The 24,635-nt window shown below is 54.1% G+C and overlaps 1 protein-coding gene and 1 long non-coding RNA gene across 2 annotated transcripts; one reads left to right on the forward strand and one right to left on the reverse strand.

Moving 5' to 3' along the window:
• The first annotated feature begins 3,784 nt into the window (after positions 1-3,784).
• On the forward strand, positions 3,785-8,022 carry LOC128083146 (uncharacterized). The gene is made up of 2 exons (XR_008207966.1): positions 3,785-3,932; positions 6,136-8,022. It is a non-coding gene; the product is annotated as an uncharacterized LOC128083146 (long non-coding RNA).
• A 5,404-nt stretch (positions 8,023-13,426) lies between these two features.
• Positions 13,427-20,586, reverse strand: RNF222 (ring finger protein 222). The gene is made up of 2 exons (XM_052688118.1): positions 19,390-20,586; positions 13,427-19,358 (listed from the first exon to the last, which is right to left on the reverse strand). Exon 2 carries the CDS (start codon positions 14,960-14,962, stop codon positions 14,330-14,332), a length of 633 nt encoding a protein of 210 aa, XP_052544078.1. The 5' UTR covers positions 14,963-19,358; positions 19,390-20,586; the 3' UTR covers positions 13,427-14,329.
• Between the last annotated feature and the right edge of the window lie 4,049 nt (positions 20,587-24,635).

Here is a 24,635-nt window from a genome sequence, read left to right on the forward strand (position 1 = left end):
AAACCCATCATGAAATTCACTACGTCTGCAGAACAGTTTGGAGGGGAAATGTTCCCCAGTGCGTCTGGGTGACCCCAGCGCTGTGAGCCTGGAGCTGGTGGGACGCTCCCCAATGTGCTCCCCTCTTAGCACCCCACAGGGCAGCATCCTACTGGGTTGAGCTGTCACCTCCCAGAAAATCCCCCATAAAAACCCCCAATCTTTCCTATTTCAGTCCTCAGCAGCGTGAACACAAACTAAATTTCACCCACACATGGCAGAGCCCATCAGTCCAGGCATTGGCTCAGTGCAGCAGAGGATTCCATGCCGTGCAGCCCTATCACGTGTGTGCCCCCAGCAGCAGCAGCAGTTGGGATTTCTCCTCTTTTTATCTGATTTTCCATAACTCAGCCTGAACGACAGCAAACACCCCGTGGGCACGGCTCACCATGAGCTGTGGTCAGGCACGTGGGGCACAGAGCCAGGAGAGGAGGGGCCTTTGAAGGGGGCGGGGTCAATGGAATGGGCGTGGCTCTGAGGAATGGGAGGGGCTTGTGGTTGTGGGCGTGGTCTGCTGTGTGAATGGGCGGGGCTTCGTGCTCCCCCGGGGCAGGCAGTGCTGTGGCTGTGCTGGACTGCAGGGCTCCGCAGAGGCTGATGGAGAAATTCAGCTCCTCCATCCTCGCCCCATCCCATCCCATAGGTAACAGTGCTCCACAGAAGGCCCCGAGGGTCTGTGGGGGACACCGTGCAGCTCTGCCCTGCAAGCAGGTGGGAAGTGGCAATAGAAAACTATTTCCTGAAGAAACTGGGATGGAGAGACTCAGTCAGCAGAAGCCAGGGCTGTGGGTGCATGCTTTTGTGGTCCATGGAGCAGTCTGTGCTCTCCGTGCCCATGGAAAAGAGCTTGGCTTGTGCCAGAAGGTTTTCCCCTCTTCTGTTCCTCTCCTCTCACCTCCTGTGCAGAATTGGCCAGTGTCACTGATGCTGGGCAAAGTCCTTGGAGGTTTCGCCTGGGTTTGACTGCAGCCCAGCCAGTGCCTGCCTTCTGGGTGCAAGGAAATATTTTATTAGAAAGTGCTTTCATTTCCTTTGCTATAAAGCTGAGCACAGGTATGGGAAGGACAAATGTTTGCAGAGGTGAAGAGAGCTCGGAAAGTCCCTGCTGGGTGCAGACAGAAAAACCACGGTCAGCCCCCCAAGGCTGTAAAAGTAGGAAGCAGGGTGAGACATGAGAACTTGAGTCTGGAAACCGTCCCTGCAGCTGCTCTCAGTGCAGGTTCAGGTCTGAGCCAGCTCTCACCTGCTGAACCCACTACAGGGCTTTGCCCTGGGGAAAGCAGCCACTCCGTGCCCTGTTTTAAGGATTTGCCTCCCGACTTTGCAGTTAAATAAATATTGACTGACACCTGCTAGCCCAAGATTTTGTCAGAGTGCTTCCATTCATCTGCTCACGTTCCAGCTGCGCCCAGCTCATGTGTAACTGAGGGACGTGCACTCATTGTTCCCTTTGGAGAACTGGTTCACTCTTGCTGCATACTTCTGCAAACCTGTACAGGGCCACCTCCGGGAGCGTGCTCTGCTAACATCATCCTTCCAACTGCAGCAGAACTGGGCTAGAAAAAGGCAGAAGAGGTAGGCAGTGCTCTCTGCTTGGTTTTATTTATTTGTTTTTCTGTATGTTGGGGAATGAAATGCAGATGTCTGCAGTTTTCTTAGCTGATAATTGGAGGTGAATGAACTTCTGGAAACCTCTGGGTTCCTTCCCAGCCTGGGGGAGTGATTTTATTTCGTGTGTCGCGTTTCCGTGAGTGCTATCGCAGGCAGATCGCTGCTCTCACGCACTGGTAGAGCTCAGCACCACGGAGCTGCACCCGGATGACAACATTTCCCACAGGGCAAATCCCAGATGGGCTTCAAGCATCCAACCAAGTGCCATGCAACATCAAACCTGGGGGAAAACAGGGAGCTGCCATTGCCAGCTTGGTTTCTTGCTCTAACTTCCATGAAACGCAGCCTGATGGGATCGAGGTGGCACAGCTTTTCAATGCATGGGGCTGGGCTGGGCAGGCCAGGGCTGACTCCAACTCCTTACATCAGTCCCACCTCCACCTGAGCTGTTTGCTTTGGAGGATGCAATGCATGATGTCCCACCTGGCTGATGTCTGTGGGCATCAGAGACTGGAGAAAGTCAGGCTAGAAGGGGCAGAGAAGTCTTGGTGCATTAAGAGGGATGATGAAAACTGCTTAATAGAATATGGAAGGGCTCTTTGAAATCCAGGGAACAGAAGGAAATGACCTTGGATGAAAAATGAATAGATAGATGTAGGCAAATGAAAGGGGAGCTGGATGTTTCTGTGGGAAAGGAAGACAAAGCAAAAATCCCAGTCTTCAGAAAGTAACAGGGCTCAGTCTCATCAGTAAAACTGTGACCAGGGTATCTCCAGCAGCATCAACACTAGCCCTCCAGCGTGTTCATGCAAATGCAGTGGAACAAAGGAGTTAAGAGCCACAATCCTCCTCCATCCATCTCCACTGTCACTGTAGTCCATTGAAAGAAGACCACAGAAAAGGATTCCTGTTAGGGGGTGGCCAGGTCCTGCAAGCTGCTGTGCTCCAGCCCACTGCTGACAGATCCTGGGATGACAAACAGCAGCTCCTCCCCAAGGCCTTGGAAGAGCAGAATGCACAAAGAAGAGATCAGTTATTCATTTGCATATTCAAAAGCCTTCATTGTTCTGAGATGTGGGGAGGAAAAAATTTTCTGCCTGCAGAGCTGTGACTTTGGGATGGAGCAGCTCACACTGCCATTAGCACAATGCTGCCTACAGTACCTACATGCAGCAGCCTGGGTAAGGAGGGAGAGGCTGATGGGGACGTGCTCTGTGATGCACGTAGGTGTGGCAGGCAGGAGCCCAGTGGCTTTTAGCACCCATGCAGCAAACATGGTGCCCAACTCCAGCCATCAGCCATCACTCTGTCCCCAGTGCCAGCCTTGCACTTGCTCCGAGGCGGTGCAGCTCAGCATGCAGATACCACAGCAGGTGGCTGTCAGCCCACAGAGGCCACCTCTGGCCAAAGGCTCCCAGAGGCTTCCATCACCCCCAGATTGCTCTTTTTGCCATCATGTGCTGATTGGTGAGGAAGGATGTCCCCAGCATCACACGGCAACTGGGGAGCAGAGAGCATCAGCCCGGCATCCCACCAACTGCTCATGGACAAGCTCTGGGAAGTCCCACCTTCTGTAGTGATTCACCACTGACCTGACAGTTCCCATTCTAGGGATGGGCGATGGCACGGGCTGTGTGATTTCTGGCTTTCCAGCAAGACCTGCTTTTGGGAGGGGTTGCAAGGGAGGTGCATTTTGACACTCCAGAAAAAATCCTGTGTCTCAGTTTCCTAATAAAGAAAGGGAAGCCCCGTGCCCTGCTGTGGAAGAAGCAGAGGCAGCGACGGCGGGGCCATGAAATGGTTAAAGCGGTGTCGTGCTGCCTCCCGATTGTTCTGCAAGGTGTGTTGTGACATTTGTACTTCCTCCTGCCACAGGCGGGGAGGGATGCTGCCGCTGGGGCTGCAGCATGGCCCTGCGTGCATTGGCTGGGCGCTGTGGTGGGGTGCTGCTGCTGGCCCTGCTGTGCGACGTGCTGGGGCTGGTCCTGCTCCTCGTGGGGCTGATCGCTTCTCTCAGCTACTGGGACTTCTTTATTTACTCGGGAGCGCTGCTGCTTGCCTTCAGTCTTCTCTTCTGGGTCTTCTGGTACACGTTCAACATCGAGATCCCCTATAGGGAGCTGGGTTTTAATTGACCCTCAGCGCTGAAATGGGAAGAACTTACATTTGGAGGAGCTATCTCGCCAGCTGGGAAGCTGCAGAGCATCGTTCCGTTGGTGAAGAGCATCCACAAAGACTGAGGTTCCCCGAGCCTCGTCTGCCCACATGGACACCAGGGAAAGGTACCACGGGTGTCACACACAGGGGTGCTTTGCTGGTTTGGGGGAACTGGACCTGCTAGAGATAGCCGTGCTGCAGGAGGAACACCAGATTTACAAATGCTGTGGGGTGGATTAATGATGGACGAGGATGTGGGTTGGATGAGATAAGCCTGGGAGGGTGAGGCCGGAGAGGGGGTTTAGGTGGAAATTGGAAGTGGGGTTTGCACCTACTCTTGTCTTCCCATCAGATGATGCTGAGAATTGGGGACTGCCATGCAACAGCTCCTGGTGGTAGAGAGTCAGGTAATGATAACTGCAGCCTGGATAAACAAAGTGCCAGTAGGAACAACTCAGAGCTGGGCTGTCGCTTAGCTCCAAGACTTCTGGTGTGAACAATGTGGCTGCAGCAAACAGGGATGCGAGGAGCAAAACCTGATGTACTCCAAGCTGAGCTCAGCTCTTTGCATGTGTCACAGTTTCAAGACTGCCCAGGTTGGGAGGGTTTTTCCAGTGGGGGGGCATATTTCCAGCAAACTAACAGGGAACTGCAAAAAGCCAAATAAAGGCTGTGTCACGAGGAACAACGCACAGCCCAGTGACAAACGCTGAGCACACAGAAACTGAGTCCAAAGTGCCACGTTGGAACACCAGATTTGAGATTACGTTCCCTTAATCTCAGGCTGGTCCAGGCTGTGCCTGGTGGCTTGGCACAGCCCAGCAGGCATAGAGATTGGGTGGTGCCTTGGAGGTGCCCAAGGCCATGAGTTAGCCCTGGGCCGCCTGATCTGGTGAGGGGCAACCACCCCAGAGCAGGGATGGGGCTGATTGACCTGTAAGGTCCATTCCAACCAAACCATGCTGTGGTTCTGGGATTTCCTGTGTCCCAAGGGGGTGTTCCTCCCCATCAGCTTGCTGGCATGACAGCTGGGGCCCATTTGCTCCAGTTAATTAGTGGCAGCTCAGAGCTGTGTGCCAGGCAACTAAACAGTGATGATGACAGCAGGATGCCCCAGAGACAACCCTTGCCCCAAGGACCTAATGGTTTTATAACAACACAGGAGATAAGGAGAGGCAGAGATGGGAGTGATATCCCTATGGGCACGTGCCAGACTGCCAGCGCTGGGACTGGGCTCACCTCTCCTCAGCTCTGCCATCTCACCAGCCCTAGGCATGTAGCACAGGAGGTTTGCCAGTGATGGGATCTCCAACCATCAGCCATTCAGGACATACTTCCTTGTGTGACTTTTTGATAAAGCCTTTCACAATTAGTAAGGAAAATATTCCCTTTATCTACTAACTTTTTTTGCATTTCTCATCCTGAGGGCGGTGACAGCCGAAACGCAGCCTGTGTCACAGTGCACCTGATGGGGTGCCTCGCTTTCGGCCCTTCAGCTTTCCCCGAACCATCAGGTTTCTGGGTTTTCCACCCCTCTGCCCCTCAGACTGCCTCCTCCAGGAATTTCCTTGATGCGCCTCCAGATAAGAGCCTGTAAAAAGTACTAGTTGGATACTGCAGCAATACACAAGGAAGGGCAGCAGCTAACAACACCCTCCTTTATTTGCTCTGGGATTTTTAATTGCTAGTGCTCAGCCTGTTCAATCCAGCTCACAAAGCCTGGCCGAGGGCTTTGTCACCACTCAATGTCTGTCCCTTGCCTGGGCACACCTCGAGGACAACACCCAGAGGGAATGGGTGCAAGGTCCCTGTCTCCTCCTGTCCCTTCTCCTGATCTGGGCTGCTCCTTGCCGCAAAGAATTCACTGCATCTCTCTCTGCCTGATACTTTAACTCCAACATGCTGCAGAGGTGCATCCCAGGTGTCATCCTCCATGGCTCCCAGTAGCCTTGGCTCCTCTTATAATAGCCTTCAATGCCCTTCTCTGCACCTTGCTGGCATTGGGGGGGTACATCAGCCCCCAGTTTTGGTGGTGTGGCTAGATCATCAAGAAGTCCTCCTGTGACAAAATATTAGCAGCTCTACTTGTTCCCTTGCCCAGACTGATCCTGAGCCTCACAGTGCCCAGCTCAAAGTGGAGTGGCTGTGCTTGTGAGCCTGGGCACATCCTCTTTGTCACCCCTGCTGGTGCTTCTGTGTCTCATCCGGGGATCAACTGAGTCCCAGAGTTTTGATTTTATATGTCCATATTGAGGAGATCTCAAGTCTCTTAGACATCAGCAGAATTTGTTAAGGTATTCAAATCTCTTTCCATTGTCTGTTTATAAGGGACTGAAGTGGATCAGACTGTGAATGTAGGGAGCAAGCAGATGGAGAGGAACAGCACCAAACAAGGACTCCATGATGCCGCTCTTCAACAAAAGGCCTTCCATTGCAAACCTGCCACCAAGCACACAGAGCAAGATGCACTGTATTGACCTGCTGAGCACGTCACTGCCGCCCTGGGCACGAGTACTGCAGGCACCCTTTGAACAATGCCTTCGTGTCCCCTCTGAGTGCCCTCCTACCACTGTCATGATCTCAGAGAGCCCAGCAGGAGCTGCCTGGCAGCAGCAGAACCACTGCAAACTGTCCTGTGCTTGCAGGATCCAGGCATCAGCGCAGACCAATTCTTCCAGCTCCACTGAGGGTGTGAAGAGGCTGAGCAGGGCTCACAGCACGTGGCACCAGCAGGACATGCAGCCTGGGACCTCACATGTGCTTTAATGCACTCAATGGGAGAGGGAGACAACAAAACGGGGCAGGACAGGGGATTTCCTAACAAAAGGTGGCTGGATGGAGGTCTTAGGTACGTTTTACCTGATCTCACCACGATCTCAGGCATTTTCTAATGGCGCTTACTGATGGACTCAGAAGGTCTAAGTTCAAAGAACTACTGAAGCTGAGGACAGATAGGAAAAGATGCAGTGTTTCAGCTGCCAAACTGGAGGCTCAGTGCAGAAACAAGCCTCCCTGCTAACTCCAAGTGCAAATCTTAGGTGAGAGGGGATGAAGAGATCCATGCCTTCGTCCTCCCGCATTCCCAACACAGTGTTCAGCTTACCATGAAGACATTTGTGGTGTGGAACCACATCTAACACCTACCAGATAGGTTGTTCCACACTTTCCATTGCAGGCATCAGTTTCCAGTCATTTAAAACTTTATCCAGCTTCACTCCATTGTGGTTTCCCATCCCAGAGCTCCTGTCTCAGAGATGAAGGTGGGTGCTGCCATTGCTCCTTCTCTCTGGATGCTGGTGGACAGGATGGCACTGGCATCAGGACTTGGCTGTTGGTTGAGCTGTGACCTGCCACACAGGCTGTGTGCAGCTGCCCTGCCCCAGTGCAGGATGGATTCCTCACCATTACAAAAAGACCTCCCTAGCCTTGCGATGGAGATGTCTTTTTGGCACAGCATGCGCTCTGTCCACCTCCATCCGCCATTTCATGCCAAGTTAACAGGTCCAAGGGCAGCATGCAAAGAACAAGACCTGCAGAAGGAGGGCAGAGATGGGGATGCCACCTTCAGCACTGCCTGGGAAGCAACATGGAGGTTGGTGGCCCTGCATGCACCTGACCACCACAGCCTCAAAGCATCAAGATAACTCACATTTCAAATGTATCTGGAACTACCTCAGTGTCCCAGAACATGGAACAAGGAATCCTTGTACCAAGGGATGGCATCAGACCCATCAAACTGTACCCTGGGATTGCAAAACGCAGCAGGGTCCTTGCAAGGCTGTTGTGCATTGCTCTGTTCTGGAGGAACTGTTTTGGTGTCACCTTTCTGGTTTTATTTCATTGTGTTGGTTCTTTTTCCTTTGTTAAAAAGTTGCTGCTCTCCCTTTCAAAGGCATTTATTTACTGACTGTTGATGGTGAGGGGTGAAGAGGGATTTATGGCTGTGGTAATTCTGTCCACATGTGGCTATTACATATGGGAGAATGACAGATGGACAACATGGTAGAACATGTAGGATAATTCACAGGGGCAGGGCACCAATAGCAAACAGCAGTGGCATTAACCCTTCTCTGAAACATGGGGGGACCTCCTCCTTTGCAAGCCTTTTTTTTTTTTTTTTAAATAAAACTAAATTCAGCCATTGTTGTCCTTTCTGCACTCACATTTAGTGGTGGGAGAGGGCACTCCACAGGTCATTAAACCAAAGGAACTCAGGTTAAGAGGACTTCCGTGATTCCTAGAAATCCGCACGAAACCAGTGGCCATTTCAGAAACAGCAATTGTCAGTACTGTCCATAACCCCAGGACAGTAACACTGAGCGCTGGCATCACTCTGAGCAGGGCTTCAACTGGGATTTAAGCCTCAACAACACTAACTGCTACAGCTGCCCCGCAATGGATGGATGAATGGCGGGGGAAGCAGCAGCTCTGCACACCTAGCAGCACTGACACCACCCTGACGCCACCCCATTGCACACTCACTGCACTGCCACTTGCAGGCTTGTTTTGCTGTCTTCACCCACTGCTGCTGCCATGGGTTGCTGGTGTCTGCTGATATTCTGCTGTGCTGAGATGAATCAAGGCTTTGCTGTGGAGCTTGGCCATGGGGACACCACTGCTGTGGTTGGGCTGACATGGGGATTTGAGCTGCAGAGCCACTGGGGCAGCTCAGGTCTTTAGTGTCTGACCTGGATTTCTCTGGGAAGCAGAGGGCAGCCAGAAATAACCTAGTTTTGGGGATGCAGCAGGACTTGCTAATGGAGAGAAGATGGAGACCTGCTCTTTCTGGAGGTGTGCAACAAAAAAAGATGAGGCAATGGGCCTGAGGAAAAATCCAGTGGGACAGAAGTTTGTTTTTTTTTGTTTTAATTAAAAAAAAAAAAAAAAGAAAATCACAGTGAGAGTGATCATAGACCAGAACAGGAATTGCAGGGAGCTGAGGGAATCTCCATCCTTGGAGAACTTCCAAACTTGACGGGAAATTGTCCTCACCAACCTCACCCAGCTATGGGGCTGACATTTCTGACCCATGTTAAGGTTAGGCTCTGATCTTGAGCCCTCCTCTGACCTGCAATGTCTGCAGGGATCCCAGGAAGCACCTCCAATCACCACAGATCAAGATGATTGAAGTTTAGCACTTTTGAAAGCCACAGAAATACAGGCTTCTGCACCACCCCATCCATAGGTAGGAAAGCAATTCCCCAGATCCTAAGACTGTGGCAGCCTCACTCCAGTGGTTTTGCAGTGTTCTGTTGGTGGAAGACATCATCCTCTTGCCACCCCTGCAGCGCCACTTCACTTCCCAGCCTCCACTAATGACCAGAGCTCCATTAATGTCTGCCTGAGCCCTGGCTGGGTTTCAAATGGATCCAGGAGTGCTAGCCAGGAGCTAATTGTGCTCACTGGAAAGCCTTCAATCATTAGCAATAGGGGTGAGAAGTGGCTGGGACCAGCAACCAGCGAGTCTTGCTCAGCGGTTGGACAAGAAGATAAAGAGCATCTCCAGGTGATAGCATCCCCTGTGTGATGCTGACAACCCTGTGCTCCCTGGGGCTTGTGGCTTTCTGCACAAACCCCTCATGCATACATTCTGACACCCCGGGGTGGGTATCAGCCCAGCTGCCCAGAGGACCTGCAAGGGCTCCTGCACACATGTGCCAAGATCTGCCCATGCACAGTGACCATGGGCAGCACAAAGCAGCAGAGAAGTCACTCCCAGGACAAAGAAAGGGTGTTTCCCAGCTCTATATACTGTTGCAGAGTGGCACATCGTTGAACACAAAGCCTGCTGAAAAGGTTTTCTTAGAAAATTCTCATGCAGGTCCATCAGCGCGGAGTTTCTGAAGCTATTCAAGGTTTTTGGTTCTTTTTGTAGCAGGTTTTTTTTTTTTTTTTTAAATGAAAAAATAGCTGTCTGTGATCTTCATGGGAGAAGCAATCAGACCAGGGAAGGAGCATCTGGTCCCACCATGGGCATTCAGGTGCCAGCAGGACACCAGCTGAGCCCTTCGTGCACTTCCAACCCCCAGACCCATTCCAACTCTGGAAAACCCCACTCTTATGCAAGGCTTCAGAAGGGGAGTTCTGCCTAGGGCTGTGCCCCGTGTGCCACCACAGGTGGACAGTGTGAAAAAGTGGCTGCCCTGTGCCAGAGATGGAGGCAGAAAGATCTTATCTGAAGAGATCCAGGCATGGGGACATCCAGCTGGGTCACTGTCACCATGCCTACATCCCACACCAATTGGACAGCCCAGGCCAGTTCCACCCCATCCTTTGTGGATTGGGTGCAGGGAGAGAAGGAAGCTCAGAGGAGCTTTCCTCTTAATTATTGATGCGGAGATTTCAGCTGATGGAACTGGGGCTCTCAGAGGCTGAATCCTAATGGAGCCTTCTGGCATGCCTGGCCAGTAAGCACTCCTGGGCCCTGCACAATTCCCACCTCTCCCATCTCCGAGCAATAAAAGTGCCACCTTCTCCTGCTAATGATGCATTATGCAGCCATTACCCAGAGTTCATAGACCTGCTGCCACCAGGCAAAGGTAATGCTAATGTAGGAAGGGCAGCTGTGTTCTCCATCACACACTGATGGGGGTTACTAAGCCAGCAATTCTAAACAGAGAAAGGGAAGAATTTGACATGGAGGGGCACTGGGACCAACAGCACCCCTGTAGGCCAGCCAGCATCGTGCTGTGCTGATTGCCTGCACAACATCTCCACCTGCAAAGTCATCGTGCCGTGGGTGATGGATGGAGTCATCAGTGAGAGATGAGTCAGGAGTGACAAAGTCAGTGGTTGGACACTGTGCAGCAGAGCATCTTAAATGCATCAGGAGTGCCTGCCAGCCTGCTGGCTATTCTGGTTGCCCCTTTACAGCTCTGGACACGGCCTCCTGGGATTTTCAGCCACTCTTTTCCACGTGGACATCCCACAAGCTGGGTAGGAAAGGAAAGCCCTAGTGTGTGCACAGCTCAAGGTGCCATCTAACTGCAGAGGGGGTTCATGAGGACCACAGTGTTATGGCAAGGCTTAGAGGTGATCTTATAGGGTCCTGTGTGTCATTCCCATGCCCAGTTTTTCTATTGTCCATCCAACAGAGAGAAATGCAAACACCTGTCCATGTGCTCATTCATCCCCCACAGCCTTTTATCCTCACGCCTCCATTTAGTGCCCTGTTCTCATGCTGAAGCTCCATCCATCCATTTAGTGCCCATCCTTCCCCATCGCCACCCAACTATTCTTTGCCCATTGAATACTCATACCTATTTGGGAGAGAAGGATCAAAACTGGGGTGGTTTTGGCTCCTCCTACAAAGACAATACTAAACCTCGTAGTGCCTGTGCTGGTGGTCCTATAGCAGTTAGAGAAGTGCAGAAAGGTTTTTTTACAGGAAGGCAGAAGGCACACTGTTGGATAGGATCTGTACCCCCACTTTCTTCAGAGGGAAGGAGCACCCTCAGAAGCATCTTCAGAAGCACCTGCATGGGCAGATGTCCCCTGTACCTGAGTCCTCCCTCAGCAGGCTCCCAGGCCAGGTGGTTGAGTTTTCTCCAGGCCTTTATAAAGTCACTGAGCTGGCAGAGACATCCCTGCTTTCATCTCAGCAGCTGGCACTCAGCACAAGCCCCTGAGTGCCTGCCTGGTCAGTGCCAGTGCCTGGAAGTGCCTGCAGCACAAGGGTTGGGTGCTGCATCAGGATCGTGCAGCCTGCTGGACCCAATTGCTGTGGGGTCTTTCAATTTGCTTTACCCCACGGGCAGTCCCTGGTGCGTGCACAGTACTGCAGCTCGCTGGGAATGACTGATGCCCCAGCCCCAAGTCTGGTGAGCCACTTGATTTTAGTTCAAACGTCTCTTTGGAAGCTTTTAGCTCAGGCACACACATGTATTGGTAGCTGCTGGAAATAAAATACATGGACATGAAAGCATGTACAGAAAGCCACGCACCAATAGGTCAAACACAGCCAGGTTCGCCTTGCACCCAGACAGCTGCCTGCTGGACTTCAGAGCACATGAACATACTTGCAAAGGAAAACACTGTCAGGGCCACTCTTTACCCTCTCCCAGCCCAAGTGGGACTTTTTTTCTTGCCATATGTTTGCAGAGCATTCCCATCCCAGCAACAGTTCTCCCAGCATCTTGCCCTATTGTTTAAGTTCTTCATTCTCCTCTCACATTTCTGCAGAGCCCCTGCCCACCAGGGGTATGTCTCCACCTCCAGAGTTGCCTGGAAGATGTCTCTGATCTTTTTGCTACCCCGAGGCCATTAGCTGACCTTTAATTTTGTGTGCACGCAGGCTGGCCATCCTTACCTGCAGGAAAGTCATTAGCCCCGTCCTCAACACACTCAGAAAGTAATTGCCCTCATGGGCTCCTGCCTTGGGCAACCTGTGGTTGCTTGTGAAAAAAAGCCCATGCTCTGGGGTCATCCCTGTGGCAGGGGAGCAGATCTCCAGCGTCACCAGGGGATAAGGGATGGGACATCCTGACCTTCCCATGCAATAGAAAAAGAAAAGGAGAAGGGTTTGGGATGGAGCCAGGGCACCCAGGGCATCTCCAGAAGTCGCAGCAGCTTCCAGCATGGATTGCAAGCAGGAGCCTACAGCCTACAGTAACTCTGTGAGATGTTGTCCAGAGATTGTGGCCATAAGTGACTGACTGTGTCCACAGACAGATGGTGACATCAGAAGGACCAAACAGGGCTGCATGTGTGTCTCCACCACAGGTGATGTGGGATATCAGCAGAGAAGGCCCAATTGCCTGTGAGCTGTAGGCTCAGTGTTGTGGTCACCACGATGAATCAAATCACTGAAGTACTCAGCACTGAGCTGCAAGTGGCCTCAGCACCCTGTAATGCTCCTGGTCCTGGTCCTGCTGGGGGAAGCTGTGCAGCACCTGGGGGCTTGGCTTTCTTGGAGCTGCAAACCTCCTCCGTAGGGATTAGCAGCAGGGGAAGGCGCAGGAAGGACTGGCTTCTTAATGACATTAACAGCAAGAAAATAAGATGCTGGCAGCTTCTCCATCAGCACAGGAAGGGCTGAGAATATCTATCCCAGATGCACACAGACCCTAACAGAGGTTGGTGGCTCTGGAGAGGATGTGGGGACAGGGACATCAGCTGGCCCTGAGCAGCAGGAGAGCATGGGTGCAGCTTGAGGTGCAGACCCTGCCTTGTTGGCAGCTGCTTACAGCCAGCTTTCCCGGGGGCGCTCTGTAACTCTCCCTCTTGGGGACCCAGGTTGCCACCCCCCAAGCCTGGTTTTGTCCCCGTGCCAGCCCTGGCAGCCAGCTCCGGCCAAGCAGTGCCACCCTGTGGCAAACCCACAGCGATGCCCCCTGGCCCCACCCAATGTCCGTGGCATTGCCTCTCCCTGCTGATGGCACCCCCAGACTTGGCCTCCTCTTCCACCCCCCAAGATGTCCCTCTCGACCTGGAGATGCTGAAGTCCGTTGCCAAGTGGCTCCTGGCCTCCAGCAGCAGCAGCCAAAAGTGGGCTCCAGCCCTGCCTGCCCTTCAGCAGCCCTATATGCCAGGGGTTGGCTCCCTGGCACCCTCCAGTACCTCCTCAATATCCAGAGTAATAACACGGGCAATTATTAAATGAGGAGGCAGGGACGCATCATTGTCAGGTAATTATTTCTTATGAAATAGGATTTCCATTCCAGTGCAGTGTCTCAGGCACTTTTCCCCAGCAGTCTCCCAGTGCAGGGGTCAGTGTCATCGCACCCGGTACACAGGTATGGAAACAGGTGGATGAGTGATGCCCTGCATTTGCTCACAGATGGCCATAGGGCTGAAATAGGATCTTTCTGCTGAGCTTTCTAACACTGGGCAGTTTTTATTTGTCCTCTTGAAATGTTCTGGGTGATCCCAGAGCACTGCAGACCCCTAATGCTCAGCAAGTGGGATTCTCACTTTAGGAGCTATGTGCCACCCTCCTGCCAGTGACAGCAAGGGACATCCTGCTCCTGCTCCGTGGGTCAGGGATCTGTGAAAGCACTGAGGTCCTCAAGGTGCACTCCTAAGCACCACAGTCACTGCGACTGTGACTTCTTTTGGAATGGGCACAGAGAGGGACCCAAATCTTGTGTACACCTCTCAGATGCCCACACCTCCCCCTGGTGTGGGGACAGGATGGAATTCCCAAAGCCACCCCCGATGCAGCCCTGATGCCTTCACTCCCTGCCCTCTGCCTGTCCCTGGTGCTCAGGGCAGGAGAGACACGGTGAAAGCAGGAGCATGGACAGCTCTGGGGGACCTGAAAGCAGGGCTGAGGGAGGGGGGGGCTGTGAGTTGGGTCCTTCCAGCCCCACCATACCACTAAAACACAGAAGGAACCCTCTAACAGGACCCAGGCAGCCACATTTCAAACAAATGAGGCAACACCTCTAGCATGTCACCCAGAGATCTTCAGGAACCTGGCCAGATGGGAAAACTTCCCCTGGAACTGCATCTGGGCTTTCTCCAGGAAGGTGCCAGCCCCAGCATCAGTGCCAATCCTCCATCATCACAGTCGCTGCCTTCCTCACGGTGAGTCCCTCTTGACCAGCAGCAGCCAAGGGAGCACGGCCGCCAGCAGGGCCACAGTGAGGATGAGCAGCACGGCCAGAGCGATGGGCGACTGGCAGCACTGCAGCCCCAGGGCCGAGCTGGAGGACATGGTGCTCCGTGTCTCCGCCTGGCTTTCTCTCTGCAGGGAGGAGCAGTCCGTGTCCACCAGTGGCATCCCATACCTGCTGATGACAAAGATATGGGCTCCACGTGCCGGCTCTCCCTGTGCGCCCGTGGGGCTGCACCGCTCCAAGCTCTGCACCGGCATCACAAAGTGGCTGGGCACCACCAGGGCGTTGCTGCTCTCCAGTTTGGTCAGCTGCGATAAGGAGGATGGCGACAGGGGCACTTCCAGAGTCCGCGGGCTGGACGGCCACAGCGCCTTCTTCTTGCTGAGGAAGGTGACGTAGCGGCAGACGGGGCAGATGATGCTGCTCTGGATGTGGCCGTCCAGCTTGGAGGAGAGCAGGCACTTCACCAGGCAGTCGTGGCAGAAGGCGTGCCCGCAGCTGAGCTGGCGATGTGTGTGCTCCAGGGGGTGGAACTTCTCGTAGCAGACGGGGCACTCGGCCGGGGCCCCTTCCTTGCTGGGTGAGATCTCAGCCATCCCTGCTCTGCAGACCACGTGTGCTTCCCAGCTGTGAGCAGGGATACGGGGTGTTATAGGAGTCCCAGTTGCAGTGGTTAGTGTGGGATGTCCCAGCCCAATGGCCGGGTCACTGCTGGAGTGCAGTGTGTGCCTGTTAGTCACAACACTGCCCTGCTGCCTGGTGTGTCCCCTGCGCCAACCTGGGGCATAGAGGGGTGCAGGGACAATGGGGACACCATGGACTCAGAGTCTTGAATCAGCTTGGTCTGAAGCACTTCTTAGGGTAGGGAGCATTCAGGAAGAGAGAAGGGAGAAAGAGAGGAGAGGGAGGTGGAAGAGAAGAAGGAGAAGGAGAAGGAGAAGGAGAAGGAGAAGGAGAAGGAGAAGGAGAAGGAGAAGGAGAAGGAGAAGGAGAAGGAGAAGGAGAAGGAGAAGGAGAAGGAGAAGGAGAAGGAGAAGGAGAAGGAGAAGGAGAAAGGAGGAGGGATGCTCAGTTCCAAGAGTAGATCAGCAGCTGGAGTTCTATGAAGAAGGCAGTTTCTCCAGACAATGCTGTGTTTTCAAATCCAATCTGCACCCCTTTTTGCATGCCATCAGTCACCCTTGATATCCTCACAGCTGTTTCTAGAGGTTTTGCTGCTGGACAAGTGGGCATGGCAGCCCAGTAGCCATCCCCTGCATTGCGATGGCCGCACCAACACGAGGAGCCATCGCTTACAAGAAGAGGGACCCAACTCCCGCTCTGGTTTAGTGATCTGATGCTCCCTACAGAACCAGAGGAGCCCCTCATTCCACACCCCAGAGACCCCTACCTTCTGCAGGACCCCAGGGCAGGGTCCTCTCTATCCAATCCACCGCTGTCCCCAGCGCTGAGCACCGTCCAGGCTGGGAATGGGGTGCCTATATAACAGCAAGGTGGTGGCTGCGCGTTTCATGCAAGCGCGTTGCGTAAAGGCAGGAGCGGGGACAGGGCAGCACCCGGGCTGTGAATGCGGAGGAACCCGTTCAAGTTTTAAAGCCTGAACCCTGCCAGGGAGTGGGTGTGGAGCCGGCATAAGGCGTCAGAGGGCAGGGAGAGGTGGCACAGTGCTGCCTGCTGGCCTCCCTGTAATGAGTTCCCAGGATCAAACAACAGGCTGCAGGCCCCCAAACACAGCAGGGCCCCGTGGCAGGGACAGGCTCAGCTCTGTGCACAACCACACATCTCTGTTCCCCATCCCCACACTGGTCTCATCTCTGTGCTCGCTCCCCTCTGTGTCACCCAGCCCCACACTGCTGGATGGTCAGTCCAAAGAGCAGCATGGCTGTGGACAAACCCAGACAGCACAGCTCTGGTCACTGTCGCCTCCTGCCTGCCTGCAGGCTTCCAGCACCATCTGCTGCTGCAGCTTGTGGGCAGATGGAACCCCTCCACTTGTCCACTTGTGGGTTGGAATCCTGCACAGAGGAGGCTCTCTGTGGCATTACCCCTTGTCTCAGGGTGCTGCCATTCTTCTCTTAACTTCCAGAGCCTTTCAAAAGCTGTTTGCAAGTGGATGGTTCCTGTCACCACATTGGATCCTTTCAGCATCCTCAGCCCAGCTGGTGTCCTCAAGGTAATCAAAAGAGTTCCAAGGAACTCCTGTGTCCTGGGAGGCCTGCATCTCCATCATAGTTTAGGAGAAACTTGGAATTAAGTGGGGATCTCACATGGTGCAGAGATGCTCTATAGAACCACTCCTGGTCCTGTGCTCCTCCAGCCTCAAGAAGATTCCCAGGGATCTCCAGGATCTATGGGGTAAGAAGAGACAGCAAGAGTGTTAAGGCACCTCTGGCACCCAGCATAAAACAGATGGGTCCCCACAGTCACCGCACGGGCAGCAGTGGTGGTTTCGAGCCCTGGCAGGCGTGGGCAGTGGTATCGCCACCCGTGGGTGCAGCAGTTACATCACAGGGTTGGTTTCTGAATGAAAAAGGGTGGGTGCAAACTTACCAGGCCATCCCATGCTGTGGGGCAGCTGCCAAAATGCAGAGAGCACCTCGTGTGGGGTTGGTACCCTTCATACCTCTTATGCCATGAAATCCCACCATAAGGAGATCCGGAGCTGCTCCTCTGCTCCACATCCACTCCTCTCACTATCCTGTTTTTCATGGTGCGAGCATAAATTGAAGTTGAGAACTCTCTGGGCTGACCCAGGGCTGAGGTCTTACCATCACCTTTGGGTGCACATTCCCATTTGTGACTGATCGCTTCCCCAGGTCCTCAGTGCTGGAGAAGTTACCTGGGCCAGCACAGGCAGGTCTGGGGCACTGGGCATCTCCCCACCTTCAGCTCTCAGCTGGCACCGGGCGGGGTGGAAATTCCTGTTTCCCATAGTTTGGATGCTCTCCATTGTCGGAAACTATGAGCTCACTGTTCTATACATAGGCACTGAGAAAACAAGTCTGCTTCCCTCTGCAGCTCTGCTCTGCCCATGCTAAAATCAAAGGGGTTCTGGTGTCATCAGTTTTGCTCTTTCCCATGCATGACTTTTCCTGGTGCCTTTGCCCCAATTCCATACGTGGCTGCATCTCTCCCGGGTGGCAGTCGAGTCTGACAGTACCAGAAAGGTGAGACCAGGTTCAGGGGCAGAGCCAGGTCCTTCTCCAAGTGAGGAGGTGGAGGAGGTAGAAATGGGAGCTCCTCTCCCATGCTTACAGCTGAGACCTGCTCTGCTCAGGGTCAGTGGCTCCAGCCCTGGGGGAGAGCACAGCCCTGGGTCCCCTCCCTATACAGGGAGTTCAGCCATCAGCCAGGAGAACCCTTCAGTTGGAGAAGCTCTCAAAGGCAGAAGAAGGGATCATGGTGCCCTTATCTATGCTTGGCAGCCAATGTTGGAGGTTTTACTCAACTTTTTACTGTGAGAAGGTTTGTGGCTCATATTCAGCTCCTCACCTGCAGATCCAAGGGCTTACAGGCACTTCTGCTCATGCCGTTCCCTTTCTACCTCTTTCCAGTTTGGAAACCTTGAGTAGCTGGCATTGGTGAGAAGGAGGTAAAGGTAAGAGGGGAAAAATAAATCTGTTTAACCTCATCCCTGAGAAGATGTTCAGCGGAGCTCAGTGACTTTGCCAGGGATGCTCCATGGTTTTGTTTTTTTTTTTTTGTTTAAATAAAATCCCATGTCTGGAAAAGATGCACAAGCTGGAGGGCACGCAATCCCCGAGGGAGCCTGGGCGGCCCCAGGTTTGCCCGTCTCCTCCCATGTTTGTTTTGTATGACTTCAGAACGGGAAATCGGTGTTATTTTCCTTCTGGGTAACTCCATACCGTCCGTCTGCTCCGTGCTTTTTGCCTTGCCCAGGAGGTGGTGCTCTCGGATGGGCTTTGAGTGCCCAAAAGAAACAAAGTGCCCATGGTGCACTGAACGACCGCAGAGCCTTCATTCCCAGAGCTGCCATGGTCTGGAAGGTGCTGTCGCCACAGGGAGGCTGCCCATGGGGGGGGATAGAAGGGATGTGAGCCATCCTCCTGCAGATGCCGAGGGTCTGGTATTTCGATGTGAGAGCTCCAAGGGATGGAGGCTGGAATATCTCCCAGACCCTCGCTGGTTGCTGTTTTTCCACCACGGTGGGGATGTGCTGAGCAGATCCTGCCTGCTTTGCTCAGGGACCTGCAGTACTTGGGCACACAGCTCAGGGCTGCCTGTCTGCTGCTCAGAAATGCCTCTGAGCCTGGTGCTGTCTCTCAGGACCTTATTCTGACACCAAATATTGGGCTTCTGTTCCACCCAGAATCACAGAATCACAGAATGGCCTGGGTTGGAAGGGACCTCAAGGACCATGAATTTCCAACCCCTGCCACATGCAGGGTCACCAACCTCCACATTTGATACCAGATCAGGCTGCTCAGGGCCCCATCCAACCTGGCCTTGGACACCTGTAGGGACGGGGCATCCACAGCCTCTCTGGGCAGCTGTTCCAGCACCTCACTACTCTTATAGTAAAGAAAGAGTTCAACACTCAACTCCTATGGAGCTGCACAGCCCTATGGTTTTTACCTGGGTGGTATCCAAGGGCTCCTTCAAGGCTTATTTGCCCAGAGATTCCCTCCACCACAGGAGTAGTGCCACAAGCAGGGCTGGGGCAACCCAATGCAATCAGGGAGTCATAGAACCATAGGGGCTGGAAGGGACCCCTGGAGATCCAACCACCCCTAAAGCAGGTTCTCTAGAGCACATTACACAGGACAGCATTCAGGCTGCTCCTTCCAGCTTCATGCCATCAGCAAACTTGTTGAGAGTACATTCTATCCCTTCACTGATGAAGATATTAAGTTCATACCGACTGCTGAAGACAGCGAGCAATGCCACGGCAGCACAGACCCTGCCTTCAGTCCCTAAACATAAAACAGCCCCAATCCTGTGGTTGTAGGGCAAGGCTGTGCCAGCTCCCACCTCATGGCTGGATTCAGCCCTCGGCTTCCACAGATACAAGCTATGCCTCAAATCCAGCAGCAAATAGGATGAGTTTCATCACTGGTACTGTACACAGACACACATCCCATCCTGAGATGGTTCCGGGGAGGGGGTGCTGCCATGGTGCTAATCTACATCATGTGAGCAATGGAGAAACAATGAGGCTTTGGAGAGAGCAGGCAGATGCTGGGGGAGAAGAAGGCCTCTATTGAGGCAGGCTGGCAGCTGCCTCCAGGGCACAAGGGTTTGGGGTTCTGCAAGTGCAAGGATGAGCAGATCCTTCCTCAGAATGGGGCTGGGGTCGGGAGAAACATGTTGAGCCTATCAAATCATAGCGGCCAGCAAAGATGAATTTTCCCCTCGCTGCTGTGGTCTGGGATTAAATGGCACCACTGGAGGAGTTTAGGATGCGGACGGGGTTGGTACCCTCATCCCGTGCATGCTGGCTGCCAGCAGAGGGAGTAGCGGGTGTCCTTGGAGGGCTCAGGGAGGGGACAAGGTGCTGGGGACACTGCAACGTGAGCTGGAAAAGCTGCCAGGGCTTGTGGTCCTGCACCAAAAGGAGTTACTGCATGAGGTTTTGGCTGCCTGGTTGTGTGGCAGGTTGAGATTTTCCTCCAAGCCCCAGCTGAGGGGCAGCTCAACAGGAATCAGAACAGCCTCCCGGTGAATCTGCAGCACACATCTTGCAGCAGGACAGGAAGAAAAGACTCAATAAAAGGAAAACTGAACTCTAACATACGATGGTGTTCGTTCAGGCTGTGCTTTCAGAAGGCATACAGAGGTGCACCTTCTTTCAGGAATTGCTGGCAGTCTGTCAAACACAACAATTTGGTAAATATTGCCTAGGCACTGAAGGCAGCACTGAAATTAGTAAAAATAGCAACTTTTATTGAAAAGAAGACTCTGTGTGGATGTATACAACCAGCTTGAGGCAGGGAGGTGTTGGATAAAGGGAGGATTGATTACGTGGCTCAGTCACTGAGCACAACAGAGGCTTCATTGCCTTTGTGCTGCAAGAAAATCCCTGTTAGCTTCAGACCTTTACCTGGCCCCAAATCCACCCAGGGCCATGGATCTCCCACTTCTATCACCCGGGGACCCCATCTTCTAAAGCCCTCCTAGACCACAGCATCTCCACACACCTTCAATACCACCTTCATGATGTCCTTCACACACCCACAGTCTTGCAGCCTCCCAGCTCCACTCTTCCATACATCCTTCCCAGTCCCAACCCATCCCACCCTACATCCCTCCCAACCCTATCTCTCCCTGTACCTCTCCCAGCCCCATCCTTCCCAGTATATCCCCTCATTCCCTTCCCAGACCCAGACCCATTCCCTTCCTAAAACCATCCCTCCCAGTCCATGCATTTCCACCAGTGCCAGCCCACAGCCCCAGATCTGATGCTCCACTCCATCCCCCATGAGAGCCACCCCTTGCCAGCCTGGTGCCCAAATCCATTTGGTGATGGCTTCAAACAACCACAATTCACCTCACTGAGTTGCAAGAATGAAACACTGCTGCTGTTAGGGCAGCGTTTGGAATGAGGGGGGGGGAGCACAGTCTGGGTGCAATGAACTGATGGATCTCAGGTCATGGGTAAATATTCTCAGCTCCACAAGCAGGTCTCTCTAGTGCCACCCGGCACAGAGCAGGGCAGGCACCTCATCCTGGCTTTCCCTTTTCCCAAAGCCTCCATTACCTTAAGGGTCTGCAGAACCCAGCCACCCCAGGCTGCTTTGGCTGCTTAAGGAAAAGGAGAACAGGATCAATGTTTGTGGCACCAAGAAGAAACAGGGGGGATGCTGACAACCCCACGTGTCCCACTGGGGATGTGTCCCTGCTATGGCTGAGCTGCCCTCAGATCTGCCCCCTCAGCTCCTCTGCCTGGGTGCTGCTGTCTGGAAAAAGCAGAGAAGTGGAGAGCTACTTGGTCCCAGGCTCTCCTCCAGGGCGAAGACAAAGGGGAGAATCCCTGCTGTGTCCCAGGGGTACTTCTCCCCTCTCAGAGAAGGAAGGAAGGAAATGCGTGGCAAAAGATGCGCTGTGCCCAGCTACCCCTGGAGAATGGGTGGCACCCAACCAAGCCCAGAGCACAAGGATGAGCACCCAGCCTGCTCTTAGGATAAATGATGGGAACCCAGCCTGCATCAAACCCTTCCCAGCCCACAAACAACTCCCAGGGGGTTCTCACCCCTCCCTCCCCCCTTGCACTGCACCACTGGGGACTGCACCCACCTCTGGGTCCCCCTGAGCAGTGACACAGCCCCCACGAGCTCCCATCCCACCCCACTCATCCCATGCCACAATGACCTCCCACAGGACATCCCCGGACCGTGGGACAGCCCCGGCTGCCTCCTCCCCCCCGTGAGAGCCCCCCTTTGCTGCAGCACATCACGTCTCTCTTTTCTCTCCGCAGCCTTTCAGCTGAGGGGCTTTTTGCTGGCGAAACACAAATCTGGCGGCGGCCACGGCTGCTTTGTGCGGCCGCTAATGCTAAATGACTGCTCCTTTGTGCGGCCGCAATGCCCGGCCCCTGGGCGAGCGCCTGGGAACGGCTCCAGCGTACAATGGGGTGCAGCCGGGAACCACCTCAAAGCAAACATTGACTTAAAAATTGGTGTTAACCAGGCAGGCACGTCAGATGTCTTGGGAAACACAGCCCTGCCGCTGCTGCTTTGTTGGTGGATGCACAGCCCCACCGGGACGAGTGTTGTAAAGAGGGTTTGATGCATTGAGAGAGCTGCACCGAGAGGGTGAAGGACCGTGATCAGACAGTGTGGTATTTCTACATGGCTCTATCAGCACAGGGAGAAAAGATGGGCACCAGTTTGCTCCAGAGCTCCATGATGGGCAGCCAACCTCCTCCACAAGGAGGGCTCCCAACCCGCTCAGTGTGCTGGTAGACGCCCAATCTTCTCCAGATGGGCACTCTGCTCCAGAGCAGAATGATGGGCAAGAAACCTCCTCCAGAACATAAGGTCAGGTACCCAACCTGCTCCAAAGCTGAGGAGTAAGCACCCATTCTGCTCCAAAGCATCACAGCCATGCAGCCTGACTGAAAGAACAAGGATGGGCATGCAACCTGCACCAGAGCTCAATGGTGGGCACCCAATCTGCACCACAGAATCACAGTGGGCATGCAACCTGCTCCAGAGTTGAGTGGTGAGCACACAACCTGTGCAAGAGCACCATGGTGGACACCCAATCTGCTGCAGAGAGTGATAGGTATGCAAGCAGATCCAGACAGGAACGGCGGGCACCAAACTTGCCGCAGGACACAATGGTGGGCACACACCTGGCTCAAGGGCTCTGTGATGGGCACTCGATCTGCCCAAAGCCTCTGGCTGCTCCCTGCTTGTGGCAGAACAGGGCTGGCAGTTATATGCTTCCATCTCCCTCTGCCTTCAAAAGGGGTTTCAGAGAGCCAAGAGGATCCAGCATCCAAGCAAAGGCAGGAGTTGGATGGGAGGCACCACAGGCAGCACCTGCATCACCCAGGTGCAGGTTGGTACAGGAAATTTGCACAAGCACAAATGGGGACTGGGCTCAGCCTCCAGGAGGGCTGGAGCTTCTCCTACACAGACAGGCTGAGGGAGCTGGGGATGTTCAATATGGAGGAGGGAAGGCTCCAGGGAAACCTCATTGTGGCCTTCCAGTACTTAAAAGAGCTGATAAAGAAGAGAGAGAATGACATTTTACATGGGCAGATAGTGACAAGAGGGAATGGCTTTAAAGGGGAAAATTTAGGTCAGATGTGATTTGCAAGTTCCTTACTCAGTGGCGGTGAGATCCTGGCACTGCTGGCCAGAGCTGTGCCCATCCTTGATGTACCCAAGGCCATGGGTTGGATCTGGGCAGCCTGAGCTGAGTGGGCCAGGGGGTTGTGAGGTCCCTTCCAACCCAAGCATGCAGTGGGTCTATGAATCTCTGCTTGCCTGATGGGATACGGCAGCAGAGGGACCATGGGGATGGTTGTGCCACAGCGAGGTGGACTCGATGACCTCATGCTTATGCAGGACATGTCCCACAAAGGGACCCAGACGGCTCCAAGTGCTGCCACACTGCCAGCAGCAATGGCCTCCAGTAAGGGAGGCACGAGGGCCTCCAACACCACATCACCAATGACAGACTGCCCAGCTAATTGCAGAGGGCAGAGAATGCAGATGGAGCTGAAGCTGGGGTTGATGTGAGGCAGCGGAAATTGGTAGTGGGGCAGGTCAGTCTGACCCTATGGAGGCCTGGGGGTACCTGGTGAGGGCTCTGCCTGAGTCCCAGCAGACAGCTGACAGAGCCTGAGGCACTGGGACGGGAAGCGGGACAGAATCACAGAATGATCAGGGTTGGAAGGGATCTCAAGGATCATGAAGCTCCAACCCCCCTGCCGCATGCAGGGCCACCAACCTCCACATTTCATATGAGACCAGGCTGCCAGGGCCCCATCCAACCTGCCAGTGAACACCTCCAGGGATGGACGGGGCATCCACATTCTCTCTGGGCAGCTGTTCCAGCTCCTCACCACTCTCTGTTAAGAACTTCCCCCTGACATCCAACCTAAATCTTCCCTCCCTCCACTTAAAACCATTTCCCTTTGTCCTGCTGTTATCTACCCTTTCAAAGAGTCGACTCCCCTCCTGTCTGTAGGCTCCCTTTAGGTACTGAAGGCTGCAATGAGCTCACCCCGCAGCCTTCTCTTCTCCATGCTGAACAAGCCCAGCTCCCTCAGCCTGTCCTCGTAGGGGAGGTGCTCCAGAACCCTCTTCATGGCTCTCCTCTGGACCCCCTCCAACAGCTCCCTGTCTTTCTTGTCCTGGGGACCCCAGGCCTGGACACAGTACTGCAGCTGGGGCCTCACAAGGCACAGTGGAGTGGGACAATCACCTCCCTGTCCCTGCTGGCCCACTTCCTTGTCTGACGGGGACAATGGCAGGAAGGGAGGCGGGCGGCCCGCTGGGACACGTGGGTCACACTCGGCGTCCGTGAAGAACACCGCGACAGAGCCCAGGGCTGAACCCCACGGGACCGCGTGGGCATCTCGGGATGTGCCGCTGCTCCAAGCCCGCCACAGGTGGGCGGCCCCGGTTCGCGGCCTCAGAGACCGGAAGAGGTCGGCACGTCCCTGCCCTGCCCACGGCCACTTCCGAGTCTAGCAATAGGAAAACCAGGAAACGCAGCAGATCCGCGCCGGTGGGAGCAGCGCACATCCCGGCTCCGACACCACGCACAGAAGCGGCACGGGGGGCGCGGCCACGC

The sequence above is a fragment of the Tympanuchus pallidicinctus genome, unplaced genomic scaffold (genome assembly GCF_026119805.1).
Source record: "Tympanuchus pallidicinctus isolate F22 unplaced genomic scaffold, pur_lepc_1.0 scaffold23, whole genome shotgun sequence".
Classification (NCBI taxonomy): Eukaryota; Metazoa; Chordata; class Aves; order Galliformes; family Phasianidae; genus Tympanuchus; species Tympanuchus pallidicinctus.